Source organism: Microcaecilia unicolor, chromosome 4 (assembly GCF_901765095.1).
Source record: "Microcaecilia unicolor chromosome 4, aMicUni1.1, whole genome shotgun sequence".
Classification (NCBI taxonomy): Eukaryota; Metazoa; Chordata; class Amphibia; order Gymnophiona; family Siphonopidae; genus Microcaecilia; species Microcaecilia unicolor.
Genome location: NC_044034.1, coordinates 85,166,414 through 85,185,430, shown reverse-complemented (window position 1 = coordinate 85,185,430; position 19,017 = coordinate 85,166,414). Strand labels below are relative to the sequence as shown.

At 43.9% G+C, this 19,017-nt stretch overlaps 1 protein-coding gene across 1 annotated transcript in view; it reads left to right on the top strand.

Moving 5' to 3' along the window:
• The window catches only part of TRPC4 (transient receptor potential cation channel subfamily C member 4), a 457,082-nt gene that overhangs the window by 389,829 nt on the left and 48,236 nt on the right, over positions 1-19,017 (top strand). The window contains exon 5 of the mRNA XM_030200405.1: positions 9,473-9,612. Within this exon, the coding sequence (XP_030056265.1) occupies positions 9,473-9,612 (140 nt within the window). The remainder of the gene's footprint in view (positions 1-9,472; positions 9,613-19,017) is intronic.

Genomic DNA, 19,017 nt, shown 5'->3' with positions numbered 1-19,017 from the left:
TTTCTAGTTATAGATCCTCTGTGTTCATTCCACACTTTTTAGAATTCAGTCACCATTTTTGTCTCTATCACCTTCCTCGGGAGGGAATTTCAGGCATCAACCACCCTCTCCATGAAAAAAGAATTTCTTGACATTACTCCTATGTCTACCAACCCTGCAATCTAAATTCATGTCCTCAAGATTTACCATTTTCCTTTCTCTGGAAAAGGTTTGTTTCTATATTAATACATTTCAAGTATTTAAATGTCTGTATTATATCTCCCCTTCCCTCCTCTCCTCTAGGGTATACACATTCAAGTCTTCCAGTCTCTTCTCATAAGTCTTTTGGAGCAAACTCTATACCATTTTTGTGTCCTTTCTCTGGACCACTTCAAGTCTTTTTACATCCTTAGCAAGATACAGCCTCCAAAACTGAACACAATACTCCAGGTGGGGCCTCACCAACAACTTGTACACCTCCTTTCTTCTGCTGGTTACACCACTCTCTATACAGCCTAGCATCCTTCTGGCTAAGTCCACAGCCTTGTCACACTGTTTTGTCACCTTCAGATCCTCAGTCACTATCACCCAAGGTCCCTCTCCCTGTCTGTGCATATCAGCCTCCTACCTCTTAGCACTTATGGCTCCCTTGGATTTCTACTCCCCAAGTGCATCACTCTGCACTTCGTTGTATTGACTTTTAATTGCCAAACATTAGACCATTCTTCTAACTTTTGCAGATCCTTTTTCATGTGTTCCACTCCCTCCAGGGTGTCCTGTCTGTTGCAAATCTTGGTATCATCAACAAAAGAGGCAAACCTTACTTTCTAACCCTTCGACAATGCTGCTCACAAATATATTGAACAGAATCAGACCCGGCACCGATCCTTGAGGCATTCCACTACTCACCTTTCCATCCTCTGAGTGAATTCCATTTACCAACACTCTCTGGCCTCTGTCTCTCAATCAGTTTATAATCCAGGTCTCCACTTTGGGTCCTAACTTCAGCCTGTCAAGATTATTCAAGAGCCTCCTATGAGGAACCATGTCAAAGGCTTTGCTGAAATCTAAGCAGATTACATCTTGTGCAAGTCATTTGGTCATGGGAGGAGCCAGCATTCGTAGTGCACTGGTCCCCCTCACATGACATTTGAGGCTGGCATAGAGGCTGGAAAAAAATGTTTTTTTAATATTTTTTTTAAGGTGGGAGGGGGTTGGTGACCACTGGGGGAGTAAGGGGAGGTCATCGCCGATTCCCTTCGGTGGTCATCTGGTCAGTTAGGGCACCTTTTTGAGGCTTGGTCGTGAAAAAAAAGGGACCAAGTAAAATCGGCCAAATGCTCGTGAGGGACGCCCTTTTTTTTTCATGATCAGGCGAGGACGCCCATGTGTTAACCACGTCCCTGTCCTACCTTCGCTACACCTCCGACACGCCCTGTGAACATTGGTCATCCCCACGACGGAAAGCAGTTGATGATTACCAAAATCAGCTTTCGATTATGCCGATTTGGCCGACCCAGACAGAAGGACGCCCATCTCCCGATTTGTGTCGGAAGATGGGCATCTTTCTCTTTCGAAAATAAGCCTTAGACAAATATGATTTAATGGGACAGAGTCAGCAAAGGTTAAGCCAAAAGAAGTCTTGCCTCACCAATTTGCTCCATCTCTTTGAAGGCATGAATAAAAATGTGGATAAAGGTGAGCCGGTTGATGTAGTGTATCTAGAGTTTCAGAAAGCTTTTAATAAAGTTCCTTACAAGAGACTCCTAAGAAAATTAAAGAGTCATGGGATAGGAAGCAATGTTCTAGTGTGGTTTAGAAACTGGTTATTGGGCAGAAAACAGAGAGTAGGGTTAAATGGTTATTTCTCTCAATGGAGGAGTATGAACAGTGGAGTGCCGCAGGGATCAGTACTGGGACCAGTGCTATTTAACATATTTATAAATGATATGGAAATTGGAACAATGAGTGAGGTGATTAAATTTGCAGATGATACAAAACTATTCAAACTTGTTAAAATATGTACGGACTGTTAAATATTGCAGGAAGACCTTAGAAAATTGGAAGACTAGGCATCCAAATGGCAGATGAAATTTAATATGGACAAATGCAAGGTGATGCACATTGGAAAGAATAATCTTAATCATAGTTACCTGATGCTAGGGTCCACCTTGGGGGGTCAGCACTTAAGAAAAAGATCTAGGTGTCATTGTAGATGATATGCTGAAATCTTCTGTTCAATGTGCAACGGCGCCAAAAATGCAAACAGGATGCTAAGAATTATTAGGAAAGAGATACTGAATAAGACCAAAAATACTATAATTCCTCTGTATCGATCCATGGTGCGACCTCACCAGTGGTGTGCTGGAGCCGGCTCGCACCGGCTCTGCAGATCCGGTTGTTAAATGTAGAACAATTTTGCGAGCCAGTTGTTCTGCTGTCAGCCAGGACTTTTTTTTTCTTTTTCATAAATTGCAGCTGGGAGGCACGCATGCCCAAAGAACACAACATCGGGTGACTTCTGATATTCGTACGTGCATGCGTGGTGTCTGGCAACCTTACCCTGCCTCGTGCTGCACGTGCACTGCAGGCAGGAGGTTCAGTGTGCTCACCTCAATCTGCAGCATTTCTGATCACAGCCCATGGTCCATGCCAACCCAACAACCTCAGCTTAGCTGCCCAGCTGCTGTCCTGATACTGCTGATAGATTTCAGCCGCCTGCAACCCTCCCCGCGATCTGAGAGATTGAGAGGAGAGCCCTGGGCTGGCACTGCCAGAGACCTTACTGAAGAAGACGTACACTACGTCTTACCGGTAAGACTAAGAAGCAGTTTGTCAGATAATAAAAGGCTTTGGGGCTGGGCCCGAGGGGGAGGACGAGTGAATGGTTTGGAGGGCGAAGGGGAGCATTGCCTCCCCAAACACTGCTGCACGGAGTGCCTGATTCTCTCTCCCCTTTGCGTTCCAGTATCATTCTGATCTGTCTCCTCCTTCTTCCCTGTTCAACTTTGTCGTTTCTTATCCTCCCTGCATCTGCTCCCGCCCTCAAACCCCTCCCCCTCCCCCAGTCTTCCAGACTTTGGGCGTCAGGGCAAGGAGGTTTAATAGACAGGAATGGAAGTGAGCCTATCTAGTCCACACACACTGTAGCAAGGAAGCCAGTTAGTTAGGTTAATCTCTGTTTCTACTCCGCGCAGCCATCATCCAGTATACTCAAAACAAGGCAAGCAAACCTTTGACCTGCTGTGAGGAGGTTTAATAGTCAGAACTACCATTAGGGGGTCAACCTTCTATATATGGAAATTAGGTGAGTGCTGATACATTCTATCCTCCACTGTGCATCTGTGAGTTATGCATCAGCTAATACCCATGCTGAAGGTCCTCACATACATGCTCCTACTGTCCGTGCCCTCTGATTCTATGCAGCCAGAGCCCACATAACTTATAATTCCTTAGGACTTTGGACAATACCCTTGTCACAAAATACAAGAAATTGTATATGCTTTTTTAATAATCTCATCTATATGCCAGCAAATGAATGCCTAGCATGCCTGCATGGGGGAGGGAGGAGAGAAGTGTGTTGGCCCCCCCACACCCAAATTGCAGGGCTGGCTATGAGAGAGCCTGTTGTTTTTTAGTCGGCTCCACAAACCCAGAAATTCAAGGTTGAAGTGTGAACATGGCCCAGCATTGAATTTACAGACATGACGCCAGTGGAGGTAAGAAAAATGCTGTATGCCACAATGTGCCATTGTAGAACAGACTTTCACCACACAACATTGAGATGCCTAAAAGGGAGTGGCCACTTATAGAACTGCTCGCTGCGTGTGTAAATGTGTATTTTTTAAAGTGCACAGATACATCACAACTCTGTCCCTGCTCTACTCAAACTATGCCCTGGTATTTCACACAAAAATAGGTGCTGTGTTGCTGTAGACCTACTTTTTACATATGTATACATCTACACAATTGTATAAGAGCCAGCTTTTGCATATAGAACACATTTTCCTCAACAGACCTGGTGTATCTGTGGGCACCTCAATGCAACAAGGGTGCATGTAAGGTAAGTGGCAGCACCGCCTATACCCCTCCCATATGAACGCCCCCTTTGCATTTATATGCTATTTCCTTAACACATGCCCTTACAGAATAACGCCTAACTGTTTTGTTGCCACTTACACACTGTGTACACTTGCCCGTGATCATACAGATATTCTGTGCATTTACACACACAAGTGGCGCTGAAATGTGGGCTCCTAGTTATAAAATTACCTCCTTATATGCACATAAGTGCAATGTGAGTGCTCAAGACTATTCTCTAACTTATGTGTGCACCTTGCTTAGCATGTAAATGCAAGGCGGCATGGACAGGGCATAGGTGCAACTCCCACTTTTGCCCGTAATTTATATAATATATAATATAATGTGTACAGCAGTGTGTATGTCTAGTACCACTATAGGGAGTGGAGGAGTAGCCTAATGGCTAGTGTAGCAGGCTTTCATCCTGGCAACCTAAGTTCAATTCCCACCACAGCTCCTTGTGACCTTGGGCAAGTCACAACCCTCCATTGCCCCAGGTACAAAAAACATAGGTTGTGAGACCCCTAGGGATAGAAAAAGTACCTGTATATAATTTGCACAGCACTACATATATCTAGTAGCACTATAGAAATTAGTAGTAGTAGTAGTGGGGTATACAAGTCAGTGGGAATGACCTTTTTGGCATTTGCAGCACATCCACCAAATAATGTTTAAGCATTTCTCCAAGTGAAAAGGGGGGGGGGGGGGGATTCAGGGAAACTAAAAAAAAAAAAAAAATACACATTCAGGCTTATTTTCGAAAGAGAAGGACGCCCAAATCTCACAGGGTCGCCTAAATCGGTTAAATGGAAAGCCGATTTTGGGCGTCCCCAACTGCTTTCCGTCGTGGGGATGACCAAAGTTCCCAGGGGCATGTCCGAGGTGGGACTTGGGCGTGCCTAACACATGGGCGTCCTTGGCCCATAATGGAAAAAAAAGGGGCGTCCCTGACGAACACTTGGACGACTTTTCCTGGTACTTTTTTTCTTGCTATTAGTATTTGAGGTATAATAAGAACTATTGAGTATATGCTTAGATCGTGTAGCTGATTCAGTGTGTTCTGTACCATATGGGTTTGAAATATCAGTAATTGCAAGCTGCATTATAACTAGCAGTAGCAGGTGTGTGCACATACACTTTGTGGAGGTGGAACACAAATTGTGCTATGATGGTTCCATCTAAACACTACCACATGCTTTCCTTGGGAACGCTATGGGTGTAATGGATATGGACTGAGCACAATTTAAATAATTAAGCTATATTGGTGGCTTTATGTATAAATGGTTGGTTTGAATTATCCTAAGTAATTTTGGTGTACTTTTTTTTCTTACAACCAAGCCACAAAAAGGTGCCCAAACTGACCAGATGACCACCAAAGGGAATCGAGGATGACCTCCCCTGACTCCCCCAGCGATCACTAACCCCCTCCCACCCTCAAAAAAATTTTTTTTTTATATTTTGTGCCAGCAGTATGCAGGTCCCTGGAGCAGTTTTAGTGGGTGCAGTGCACTTCAGGCAGGCGGACCCAGGTCCATTCCCCCCCCCTACCTGTTACACTTGTGGTGGTTAATGTGAGCACTTCAAAACCCACCACAAACCCACTGTACCCATATGTAGGTGCCCCCTTCATCCCTTAAGGGCTGTGGTAGTGGTGTACAGTTGTGGTGTGTGGGTTTTGCGGGGCTCAGCACACAAGGTAAGGGAGCTATGTACCTGGAAGCTTTTTCTGAAGTCCACTGCAGTGCCCCCTAGGATGCCCGGTTGGTGTCCTGGCATGTCAGGGGGACCAGTGCACTACGAATGCTGGCTCCTCCCACAACCAAAGGGATTGCATTTGGTCGTTTCTGAGATGGGCATCCTTAGTTTCTATTATCTAAGGATAACCATCGAAATGAAAGATGGACGCCCATCTTGTTTAGATAATACAGGTTTCCTCACCCCTTCGCCGGGACGTCCTGTGTGGACGTCCTTAGGAAAACTTGGGCACCCTTTCGATTATGCCCCTCATTGAGATTTCCAAAGATTTAATCTTCATACCTGGCATCAAATTATCTTTAATAACAAATTGACCATCTGTCCTTAACATTCTAGTGCTCACAAGGGGAAGTTAGCAACACCTCTTGAGGCGCAAGGGAAAGTTTTTCAAAATCTTGTTTCTGTGCGGTTTTTCACTCTATTAAAAGAGATTCCCACAGTTGCCAGAAAAACACTGTGGCACTTGAAGGTGTTAAAAGGCCCAACTTCTTGCAGAAGCATTTCAAGATGCTTTCCACAGAACCTGGAAAGAATCTGTGTTCAAGTGAAGGCTTACAGATCCTTTGTTGTCAGAAATTAAGCAGCTAATTTTACAAGGCACATGGCGCACATGTGCCTCATTTTAGAAAAGGCAAAATACACATTTATGTGTCTCTAATAGCCTAACCAAAAGCTCCTGCATAAAGTTATTTATTTAGGGGATCTTTTACTAAGCTGCAGTAGAAATCAGCTGGCAGTAAATGCTGAGACGCCCATTGAATTCCTATGGGAATCTTGGCATTTACCGCCATCTGATTTCTACCGCAGCTTAGTAAAAGATCCCCTAAATAAATAACTTTATGCAGGAGCTTTTGGTTAGTTTAAAGTGAGTTATATTCATGCACAGTGGGTATTTCTCTGTTCCCAGAGGCTTACATTAAATCCTTAATGCATAGTTAGCCTGTGCCAACAAGCTACTGCAAAATATGTTAAAGCCGCTAACCGGCTATATCATGTGACATAACTGGTTTGACACGATTATTCAGTGCCTAACCAGCTATGTTGAGCAACCAAAAATGTAACCGGTTAGTGCTGAATAACGACATAGCTGGTTAACCTTTTAGTGACCAGAATAAACCCAAATATTCAATGATGGTTGCTGGATATGGCCCAGGATTGGATATCCGGGTTTAGCGCCGGCGGCAAACAGCAAACGTGCTGCCTGTCACCAGCTTAATATTGGGCCCTTGGTGCTTAAGTGTTGACACCCTGTTTAGAATTACTTCTCTGTGGATAAAAAGTTTGCAAATTACTTCTCTGTGGATAAAAGTTTGCATGCTGTTCCAGGCATTCCCTGGAGTGGAACTAGGGTGAAAAAAAAAAACTGCAGTGCACATAGGGGTCCTTTTACTAAGGTGCGCTGAAAAATGGCCTGCGCTAGGGTAGGCGTGGGTTTTGGGTGTGCACAGATTAATTTTTCAGCACGCCAGTATAAAATGCCTTTCTTTTATTTTTGATGACAATGGATGTGTGGCAAAATTAAAATTGGCGCGCATCCATTTTGGGTCTGAGACCTTTCCGCAACCATTGACTTAGCAGTAAGGTCTCATGCATTAACTGGGCGGTAATGACCTACGTGCATAGAAAGCCACTTGATGCGCATCCACTATGTGCGTCAGAAACAAAAAATATTTTTCAGATGTGCATAGTGGATGCACGGCAGAAATGAAATTAGCGCAAGGGCCACGCGGTAGCTGGGCAGTAACTCCAAATTGGTGCACATTGGGCGCACGTAGGCGCCTACGCGGCTTAATAAAAGGTCCTCATAGTTTTGCATTTTCAGACCTCTAGACACTATTTGGAAGGGAAAAAGTTTCTGCAGGAAAAGCAGGTGCTGTTGGTACTTTTTCTTTAGGAAATTTTCAGAGGGAAAGTAGACACATGGATGGGCATAATCGAAAGGGGGCACCCATCTCTAAGGGTGCCCTTCCCCGGGAACGTCTACGAGAAGGGGCGGTCCAAACCGTATTTTCAAAAAAGATGGGTGGCCATCTTTTCTTTCGAAAATTCGGTTGGAACCGGCCAAATGCCTAGGATTTGGGCGGATTTCAGATGGGCGCCCTCGGTTTTCAGCGATAATGAAAACCGAAGGCGCCTCTCTCAAAAACGAACAAACCCAAGGCATTTGGTCGTGGGAGGGGCCAGGATTCTTAGTGCACTGGTCCCCCTGACATGCCAGGACACCAACCGGACACCCTAGGGGGCACTTTTAAAAAATTAAAAAAAAAACATTAAATTACCTTCCAGGTCCATAGCTCCCTTACCTTGGGTGCTGAGACTCCCAAATCCTCCCCAAAACCCACTACCCACAACTCTACACTATTACCATAGCACTTATGGATGAAGGGGGGCACCTACATGTGGGTACAGAGGGTTTTGGGGGGGGTTAGAGGGCTCCCATTTATCACCACAAGTGTAACAGGTAGGGGGGGATGGGCCTGGGTCCACCTGCCTGAAGTGCACTACACCCACTAAAAACTGCTCCAGGGACCTGCATACTGCTGTGATGGAGCTGGGTATGACATTTGAGGCTGGCATAGAGGCTGGCAAAAAAAGTTTTTAAAGTTGTTTTTCTTTTGGTGGGAGGGAGTTAGTGACCACTGGGGGAGTCAGGGGTGGTCATCCCCGATTCCCTCCGGTGGTCAGCTGGTCATTTAGGGCACTTTTTTTGGACTTAGTCATGAAAAAAAAGGGTCCAAAAAAAGTGACCTAACTTCTCTCTAAAAACGCCCTTCTTTTTTCTATTATCGGCCGACAGCGCCCATCTTTTAAGCATGCCCCGGCACACACTTGTCCTGCCTCCGCTACCCTTCCGACACTTTGTTTGTCTCCGCGACGGACTGCAGTTGGGAGCACCCAAAATCATCTTTCGATTATACCGATTTGGGCGTCCGCAAGAGAAAGGCGCCCATCTCCCGATTTGGGTCGTAATATGGGCGCCTTTCTCTTTCGAAAATGAGCTGGATACTTACCCAGACTGTTATGAAAATTACCCTAGGAAATCAAGTAGTACAGTGAAAGTAATCAAATAGGAATCATCAGGTCAATGTTTTTTCTTTTTAACACTGGCTGTAGCATTCAAATCTATTATGTGTATTCAGTGCCTTTATTGTTCTGCACTAATTGGTTATCACAGCTACCTTATCGCACACTAAGCAATTAGCATGTGGTTAGCATGTTAGCCCTTACCTCCTACAAAATAGGTGGCACTATGGACTCATGCACTAATAGCCATGTGCTATTGGGAAAATTAGCACATGGCTATTAATGCTGAAAATAGAAAAATTGGCCATTTAACCCCTGTGGTAAAAATGGCCTTAGCACGTGGGAATGACCACGAAAGAGTGTGCTAAGACCATTTTTTTTTTTACTGCAGTTTGGTAAAAGAGCCCCTTAGCCAGATAGTGGCTGCTGTAATTCAGACAAATGCTTTTGAATATTTGTGCCCTAAATCTTTATACAAGTTGTGGAACTTACATGTATTAGTATATACAGTTTAGTTTTATTTTAGACTAAGCAGTTTGTTGACACACAGAAAATAATTTTACTGCCATGCCTATTATTCATGTACAAGTTACTTTTTCTACCTATGTTTAGTATTACTACTTTTACATTGCAGGTTTTATTTGGGGTGAAATAAAACAGATGTGGGATGGTGGCCTTCAAGATTATATTCATGACTGGTGGAACCTCATGGATTTTGTAATGAACTCATTATACTTAGCAACAATTTCTTTAAAAATTGTTGCATATGCAAAGGTATGGTAATTCATTATTATATCGTCTTATATATATATTACTTAAATATTTAGCTTAATTTTGAAATGTCTACAGTCTTGTAATCTTTCAATATATCAAAGAGTTCCTACTTGTTTATTTGTCTGCTCTGCTGTTATACAATTTCTACATTTATAGATAAGGATCTTCTTTACAGTTATGAAATAGTTTTGGGGGATTAGATTGTGTATTGCTGAGTCTTATAAAGCTATTAATATCCAGAGTATGGGCTTGTGTGGAACGTTCATGTTCATCTTTATTTGATATATTACCAAAGGGACGTATCATCTCAGCAGTTACAATAATTAAATATCCATAGGAGAAGCATAGCAAGAAAAGAACTACAAATTAAATAGTAGAAAAGCCAAGGAAATAGTCAATACAATTATCACACAGGAGAGCAAAAACAATAGAGAACTACAACAGAGGGTGCAGACTTTGGTGCTCCAACAAGGGCCCCCAGCAGGACAAAGAAACAAGGGAAAAATGGCACTTGAGATGCTCATATGTTTATCTGCACAAGTGGGTCTTGAGGATTGCCTTAAACTCTCGGTGAGAAGATATCATATGTAAACTAGCAGGGAGGGCATTCCAGAAAGTTGAACCCACAACATTAAACATAGATGACTGACAAATATTTTTTAAATCTGGTGGAATGAGAGAATCATCAGCGAAATTTTGTTATGAAGAGCTAAGCCCTTCACTCTTCATAACAAAATTTTGCTGATGCGCTTGTTCATTGGCATACAGGATCAGCTAACAGGAAAGAATTTGGGATTGGTCTGATGTATGGATCTTATGACCCAGGATTAAAATTTTATAAACTATACATATCTTAATGGGAAGCCAGTGCTCCGACCTGAAAAGAGGGATGACATGAAAGTATTTGTGACCTCCCACAATCAAGTTGATCGCCACATTTGAAATAGATCTGTAAAACTAAACAATGGGCCCAATATTCAATGAGACTTATCCAAGTCCCACTCACTAGTTCATACCTGGATTTTCAGTGGTACTTACCCAGATAGTACCACTGAAAATCTGGTCAAACTGTGTTGGCACTATTAAAGCAATGGCATTCTGGGGACAGAGTCTGTGCAGAGCCTGGAGTTGCCTGGTTAGTGGTGATAAGGGCTCCCATGCTAACCCGGGTGTTACCGGGCAGTGTGCACCAATGCCCGATTACTATCGGGTGATCGCCGCACAAGCCATTTCCGGAGGTTTTCTTGTTCCCCCAGAAATGGTGCGCGCTTGGGGCAGGACTACCGCCAGCGGCCACATTGGGCTGGTGGTAGTCCCGGAAGAGTGAGTGGTAAGCCCGTGTTGCACTTACCACCACTTTGTAAAAGGCCCTTAAGTTCATTTGGTCACATAATACCTTTATATTTAGCGCCAGTATCCAGCTACGGCCTGGTACTGAATATCTGGTAATAGATAGTCCACAGCGGTCGATGTTTAGAAACAATGCTGACTGCCACGGGCTGCTGATTGACCAGCATATTTTTAGTAGGCTGAAATCAGTGCAGTCATATTCCAAAATCATATACTATATAGCACACAATTTCTTCTTTTCCATGACAATGGGGCCTGTGCAGTAATGATCAGGAACAGGGGTGGGCTGACCATTTGGGCAACTAGGCAGTGCTTCAGGGCCCAGAGGCTCTAGGGGGCCCAGAGGCTCTGCCCCAGTTGCCTACCACCACCAGCAGTCCTACCTTGAAAGGCCCACTATGATATTTCAGACATTGAGGGGTCCCTTTTACTAAGGTGTGCTGAAAAATGGCTTACGGTAGTATAGGCATGTATTTTGGGCGTGTGCCAATCCATTTTCCAGCGCACCTATAAAAAAAGGCCTTTTTAAATTTTTGCCGAAAATGGACGTGCAGCAAAATGAAAATTGCTGCGCGTCCATTTTTGGTGTGCAACCTTACCGCTAGCCCTTGGCCTAGCGGTAAAGACTCACATGGTAACCAAGTGGTAATGACCTATGCACGTCAAATGCCACTTGGCACACGTCCGAAAATAAAGAATATTTTTTCAGATGCGTGTATCAGACGCGCACCAAAAATCAAATTAGCACAAGAGCCATGCAGTAGTCGGTAACTCCATTTTGGCGTGCATTAGGCGCACATAGATGCTTAGTAAAAGGGCCTCTGAGTCTTCTAAAATTGCAGAAATAGTTTGTAAATGCACTTGAGCATTTTGAATCCCTTGAACTGTTGCCATACTCTGGGAATCAATCAAGGCAACAGGCAAATAATAAATGTTATTTAAAGGTGGAATAGAGGGTTGAGGAATTTTCAGGTAAAATGTTCCTTTTATCGGGGTAGTTATCTTGGTACTCATCTGAATATCGACAGTAACCAAGTAAGGGGTCCTTTTACCGAGCTGTGAGAAAAATGGCCCTGTGCTAGCAGCAGGGGCCATTTTTCCCATGCGCCAGGGCCATTTTTAGCGCAGCAGGTCAAAAAGCCCCCAGATGCCATGGCAATTTGTATCTGATGCAATGGAGGGATAGGTGACTTGCTCAAGATCATAAGCAGTTGTAGTGGGATTGAACTAGGCTTCCTTGGTTCTCAGCCTGAGGTCCTAACAGCCTGATCCTAGTAGTAATACTGCATGATTACCACTAGAGGTCAAGGCACCTATTTTTGAACTTGGGGCCATAAGAACAGGAGTAAGTGAGGATCACTGCTGCTCCCAATTTATGATGTATGGATTTAATCACTTTTCTGTAAAAGCGGGTTTTGCTTGGTTATTTATGATTGTATCCATAATTATATAGCAAATAAACAAATTTTATAAAAGAAAAAAAGTTAGGGATGGAATACAGGGTCGGGGAGATCTGCCGAGGGGACCTTGGAGGGGGATTATTGTTGCTGGGGGGGATGGGAGTCTTCTTTCTAGGAGGCTAATGTCTGGGGAGATTAGATGTGTTGGGGGGGGGGGATTGTAAATGCTGGAGCATATCGGGGAGGGAAGTGAATGCCTTGTGAAGGGGGTGGAGGGCATCGGAGGGCCAGAAGGAGTGTTCAGGAGGACATCCAGGTGACCAGGAACTTGAAAGCAGAGGGATCAATGATTTTAAAAAGCTGCTTCCATGCACATGTGGGGTAGTATTTTTGAAATTGTTACTCTGATGGTCATAGGGAGCCATCAACATGCAGTTCTGAACATATTTTACAGGAAGCTGTTTGTTTGGCAGAGCTTGTTGGAATTCTCCATGTCCCTACCTGAAAGACTGAATTCCCCTGTCCATACCCTTTCTAAAATTGGGTGCTGCATATTTACCAGGGAAACACAGCCAAAAGCTGAACCATAACCATTGAAGAGTACAGATGGAGTGATAACACAGGAGGCATTTTTTAGAGAGTCATAGACTAATCTGTGAGAATGACTATCTGATTGATTATCAGGATTTTATTAGTCTGATTGGTCAGTGCTATAAATGGACAATCTTTTTCCTATGCTGAAATATTTGGAGTGCCCTTGTTCTGCCATTACACTGGGTGTGATTGGCATGCAGCTTAAACTAGAGCATAGAACAAACATCACTATGAAAAGACTCAGAACTCTTGAACCAACATAGAACATAAGAGTAGACATACTGGGTCAGACCAATGGTCCATCTAGCCCAGTATCCTGTTTCCAACAGTGGTCAAGCCAGGTCACAAGTACCTGGCAGAAACTCAAATTATGGCAACATTCCATGCTACAATTCCCAGGGCAAGCAGTTGATTTCCCATGTCTGTCTCAATAGCAGACCATGGACTTTTCCTCCAAGAACTTGTCCAAACCTTTTTTAAACCCATATATGCTAACCACTGTTACCACATCCTCTGGCAAAAAGTTCTAAAGCATAACTATTTTTTGAGTGAAAAAATATTTCCTCCTATTTGTTTTAAAAGTATTTCCATGTAACTTTCTCGAGTGTCCCCTAGTCTTTGTACTTTTGGAACGAGTAAAAAAATTGATTTACTTCTACTCATTCTATGCCACTCAGGATTTTGTAAACCTCAATTATATCTCCCCTCAGCCATCTCTTTTCCATACTAAAGAGCCCTACATCTTTAGCCTTTCTTCATATGAGAGGAGTTCCATTCCCTTTATCATTTTGGTCATTCTTCTTTGAACCTTTTCTAATTCTGCTATATATTTTTTGAGAACTGAACACAATACTCAAGGTGCAGTCATACCATGGAGCGATACAGAGGCATTATAGTGTTTTTGGTCTCATTCACCATCCCTTTCCTAATAATTCCTAGCATCCTGTTTGCTTTTTTGGTGGTGCACACTGAGCAGAAGATTTCAGCGTATTATCTACAATGACACCTAGATCTTTTTCTTGGTTACTAACCCCCAAGGTGAATCTAGCATAAGGTAACTATGGTTCGGATTATTCTTTCCAGTGTGCATCACCTGCAGTTGTCCATATCAAATTTCATCTGCCATTTGGATGTCCACTCTTCTAATTTCCTGAGGTATTCCTGCAATATTTCACAGTCCGCACGTGTTTTAACAACCTTGAATAGTTTTGTGTCATCTGCAAATTTAATCACCTCACTTGTCGTTCTGATTTCCATATCCCTGTGGCACTCCATTGTTCACCCTCCTCCATTGAGAGAAATTACCATTTAATCCTACCCTCTGTTTTCTATCTAATAACCAATTCCTAATCCACACAATTATGCACCTGAGAGCAATTTATGAAGTCCACTGCAGTGCCCTCTAGGGCGCCCGGTTGGTGTCCTGGCATGTGAGGGAGACCAGTGCACTACGAATGCTGGCTTCTTCCACGACCAAATGCCTTGGATTTGGTCGTTTTTGAGATGGGTGTCCTCGGTTTCCATTATCAGCGAAAACCGAGATCGCCCATCTCTAAGGTCGGCAATCTCAACATTTAGATCAACATAAATGTTGAGAGTTGGGCGTCCCCGACCATATTATCGAAACAAAAGATGGACGCCCATCTTGTTTCGATAATACGGATTTCCCCGCCCCTTTGCGGCGCTGTCCTTCGAGATTGGTGCCCTTAGAGATGGTAGTCCCCATTCAAAAATGTCCCTCCACATCATCTGGCTTACCTTTATCCACATCTTTATTCATGCCTTGAAAGAAATGAAGCAAATTGGTGAGGCAAGACTTTCCTTGTCTGAACCCATGCTGACACTGTCCCGTTAAACCATGTTTGTCTAAGTGTTCCGTAATTTGATTATAATCGTTTCCACTATTTTGACCAGCATTGACATCAGGCTTACCGGTCTGTAATTTCCCTGATCACTCCTGGAACCCTTTTTAAAAATTGGCGTCACAACAGCAGATCATCAATTTCATGCTTGATTTCTTTGAGTACCTTTGGATGTATACTATCTGGTCCAGGTGGTTTACTACTCTTTGTCAATTTGGATCAGTACATCTTCCAGGTCACCGAGATTTCTTGCAGTTCCTCTACATCATCACCCATGAAAACCATTTCCAGTACAGGCAGATCTCTTATGTACAGACTGAAAGAAAGAATTCATTTAATTTGTTCGCTATGGCCTTGTCCTCCCTGAGTGCCCTTTTTGCTCCTTCATGATCTAACAGTCCCAAAGATTTCCTTGCAAGCTTTCTGCTTCTGATGTACCAGAAAAAGTTGTTACCATGAGTTTTAGCCTGTGCAGCAAGTTTCTTTTCATATTCTCTTTTAGCCTTTTTTTATTAATGCTTTCTATCTGACTTGCCAGTACTTATGTTGCTTCTTATTTTCTTCATTTGGGTCCTTTTTCCATTCTTTGAAGAATAATCTTTTGGCTGTAATAGCCTCTTTTACTTCAGCTTTTAACCATGCTGGCTGTCATTTTCTCTTCTTTCCACCTTTGCAAATGCATCTGGTCTGGGCTTCCAAGATGGTATTTTTGAATAACATCCACACCTGATTTAGTGTCCTAACCTTAGCAGCTGATCCTTTTAACTTCTTGTCTATTTATTTATTTATGACATTTATATCCCACATTATCCCAAACAAGTTTGAGTTCAATGTGGCTTACAATAAACAGTATTGGATACATAACTACTACCACTACTACTACTACTACTACTACTGCTATTTAGCATTTTTATAGCGTTAGAAGGCATACGCAGCGCTGCACAAACATAGAAGAAAGACAGTCCCTGCTCAAAGAGCTAACAATCTAATAGACAAAAATAAAGTAAGCAAATCAAATCAATTAATGTGTACAGGAAGGAGGAGAGGAGGGTAGGTGGAGGCGAATAATGCATAAGACAGTAATTTGTTGTAAGAATTCAATTTTACAATACAGTATCATAAACATACTGGGATAGCTATGAATGTTTAACATTTTGAAAATCTGTTATGAATGAGAAATTAACCATTTTCCTCATTTTATTACAGTCACCCTTTCAAAAATTAAATGCAGCTACAATAGATTTCTTTTGTGGGTTCTTTCCAGATAGTAGCTCAGACTTGATCATTATATGATCACTGTTTCCCAGGGGATCCAACACTGCAACCTGTTGCACTATGCCCTGCACACCACCAAAGACCAGATCCAAAATGGCTTCCCCTCTTGTTGATTCCTGGACCAGTTGCTCCAAGAAGCAGTTATTTGTAACATCTAGAAATATTATCTCCCTGGTACTCACTGATGTAAAATTTATCCAGTCAATATTGGGGTAATTGAAATCACCCATTATTATAGTGTTGCCCAATTTGCCAGTTTTCTTAATCTCTTTAAACATTTCTTCAGCCATCTGTTTGTTCTGTCTCAGAGGACAGTAGTACAGCCCTATAAGAATATTCCTTCCCTTCACACATAGAATTTCTATCCACAATGATTCCATATTGCTATCTGTTTCGTGTGGAATGTTCATTTTATTTGACTCAATCCCATCTTTAAAATATAGCACAACCCCCCCCCCCCCCCCCCCCAAATTTGATCCTGTCTATCGTGATACAATTTCAGGCTTATTTTCGAAACAGAACGGCGCCCATCTTTCGACACAAATTGGGAGATGGGCGTCCTCCCAGGGTCACCCAAATCAGCATAATCAAAAGCCAATTTTGGGCTTCCTCAACTGCTTTCCGATGCGGGGATGACCAAAGTTCATGGGGGCATGTCGGAGTCGTAGCGAAGGCGGGACTGGGGCATGCCTAACCCATGGGTGTCCTTGACTGATAATGGAAAAAAGAAGGGCGTCCCTGACAAGCACTTGGGCGACTTTACTTGGCCCATTCTTTTGCTACGACCAAGCCTCAAAAAGGTGCCTGAACTGACCAGATGACCACTGGAGGGAATCAGGGATGACCTCCCCTTACTCCCCCAGTGGTCACTAACCCCCTCCCACCCTCAAAAAAAAACCTTTTTAAGTATTTTTTGCCAGTCTTTATGCCAGCCTCAAATGTCATACCCAGCTCCATAACAGCAGTATGCAGGTCCCTGGAGCAGTTTTAGTGGGTGCAGTGCAATTCAGGCAGGCGGACCCAGGCCCATCCCCCCCTACCTGTTACACTTGTGGTGGTAAATGTGAGCCCTTCAAAACCCACCAGAAACCCATTGTACTTACATGTAGGTGCCCCTCTTCACCCCTTAAGGCTATGGTAGTGACTCAGTACACAAGGTAAGGGAGTTATGCACCTGGGAGCCATAGGCGGTCGGTGGCCCAACTGTTTGGGGAGGCTAAAGGGGGTGGGGTTAGGGGTGGGGCCAGGGGTGGAGCTTAAATCCATAATTGTCTGATCACACACAGAAAAAATAAATAAATAAATGTCACAATTAATACCTTTTATTAAATTTAGATATTAGCTATGTATCATATGTCAAAGAATAAAGTGGTTGCTCAAAGCATATACTAACCACAATCGCTCAGCTGCAAAACACTATGCACAACTTTGTGCAAAAACACACTCTGAACCTTACTGTACCATAAATATTACACTGGGCAGAACCTAATACACCAATATACCACCCATACGGAAAATGCAGACCGTCAACAATATTGAAACAAGGGATCATAATATCACAATTCTCATGTAGAGCCACAAAACATCCTAATTCATGTTTAATGTGGGATAAAATGTCATAAATAAGTAAATAAACTTTTAATGTTGAACACCTAATTCTCAAAGTGGACATGTTCCAAACACTATAATGAAAATAAAATGATCTTTTCTACCTTTCTTGTCTGGTGACTTTGTTTTTCTGATTGTGCTGGCCCAGTATCCGATTCTGCTGCTATCTGTCCTCTTAACTCCGTTTCCAGGGCTTCCTTTCCATTTATTTGTTTACTTTCCGCCTTTCTTCTTCATTTCTTGTCCTACATCCGTAAGTAAAAGCTGGGTCCTCCGCAAACTTGACTGTCCAGTGGATCCAGCTTTTGCCTATTTTCTTCATCCATGTGCAGTTTTTCTACTCTCTTCCTTTTCTGTTATCTCATCTCCTTCCTCACTCCTCCCTCCCCCTCCATGTCCAGCAACCCTCCTCTCCCCCTCCCCTACCCTCCATCCACCCATGTCCAGCAACTCTCCTCTCCCTTGCCCTCTCCTCTCCCCTTCTTCCACCATGTCCAGCAACCCTCCTCTCCCCTCCATCCAGCAACCCTCCTCTCCCCTGCCCTCTCCTCTCCCCTTCTTCCACCATGTCCAGCAACCCTCCTCTCCCCTTCCCTCCATCCAGCAACCCTCTTCTCCCCTGCCCTCTCCTCTCCCCTTCTTCCACCATGTCCAGCAACCCTCCTCTCCCCTTCCCTCCATCCAGCAACCCTCCTCTCCCCTGCCCTCTCCTCTCCCCTTCTTCCACCATGTCCAGCAACCCTCCTCTCCCCTTCCCTCCATCCAGCAACCCTCCTCTCCCCTTCTTCCACCATGTGCAGCAACCCTCCTCTCCCGTCTGCCCTGTTTCCTTCCTGCCCCCCCTCCCCCGCCGTACCTTTAAATATTATATTGATGGAGTCGCGGGCAGCCGGCATTGAAGACATCGGCAGGCTTACGCCGGTTCCAGCAGCTTTCCCTTCCCTCATTGCAAGTCGGATTATGGCTCCGCCCTCGTAGAAACAGGAAATACGTCAGAAGAGGGCGGAGCCATCATCCGACTTGCAACGAGGGAAGGGAAGGCTGCTGGAACCGGCGTAAGCCTGCCGATGTCTTCAATGCCGGCTGCCCACGACTCCAGCAAAACTATAATATTTAAAGGTACGGCGGGGGGCGGGGCAGTGGTGGGCTGGGGAGGCTTAGCCTCCCCAAGCCTCTTATATGGGGCGCCTATGCTGGGAGCAATTTGTGAAGTCCACTGCAGTGCCCCCTAGGGTGCCCGGTTGGTGTGTTGGCATGTGAGGGGGACCAGTGCACTACGAATGCTGGCTCCTCCCATGACCAAATGGTTTGGATTT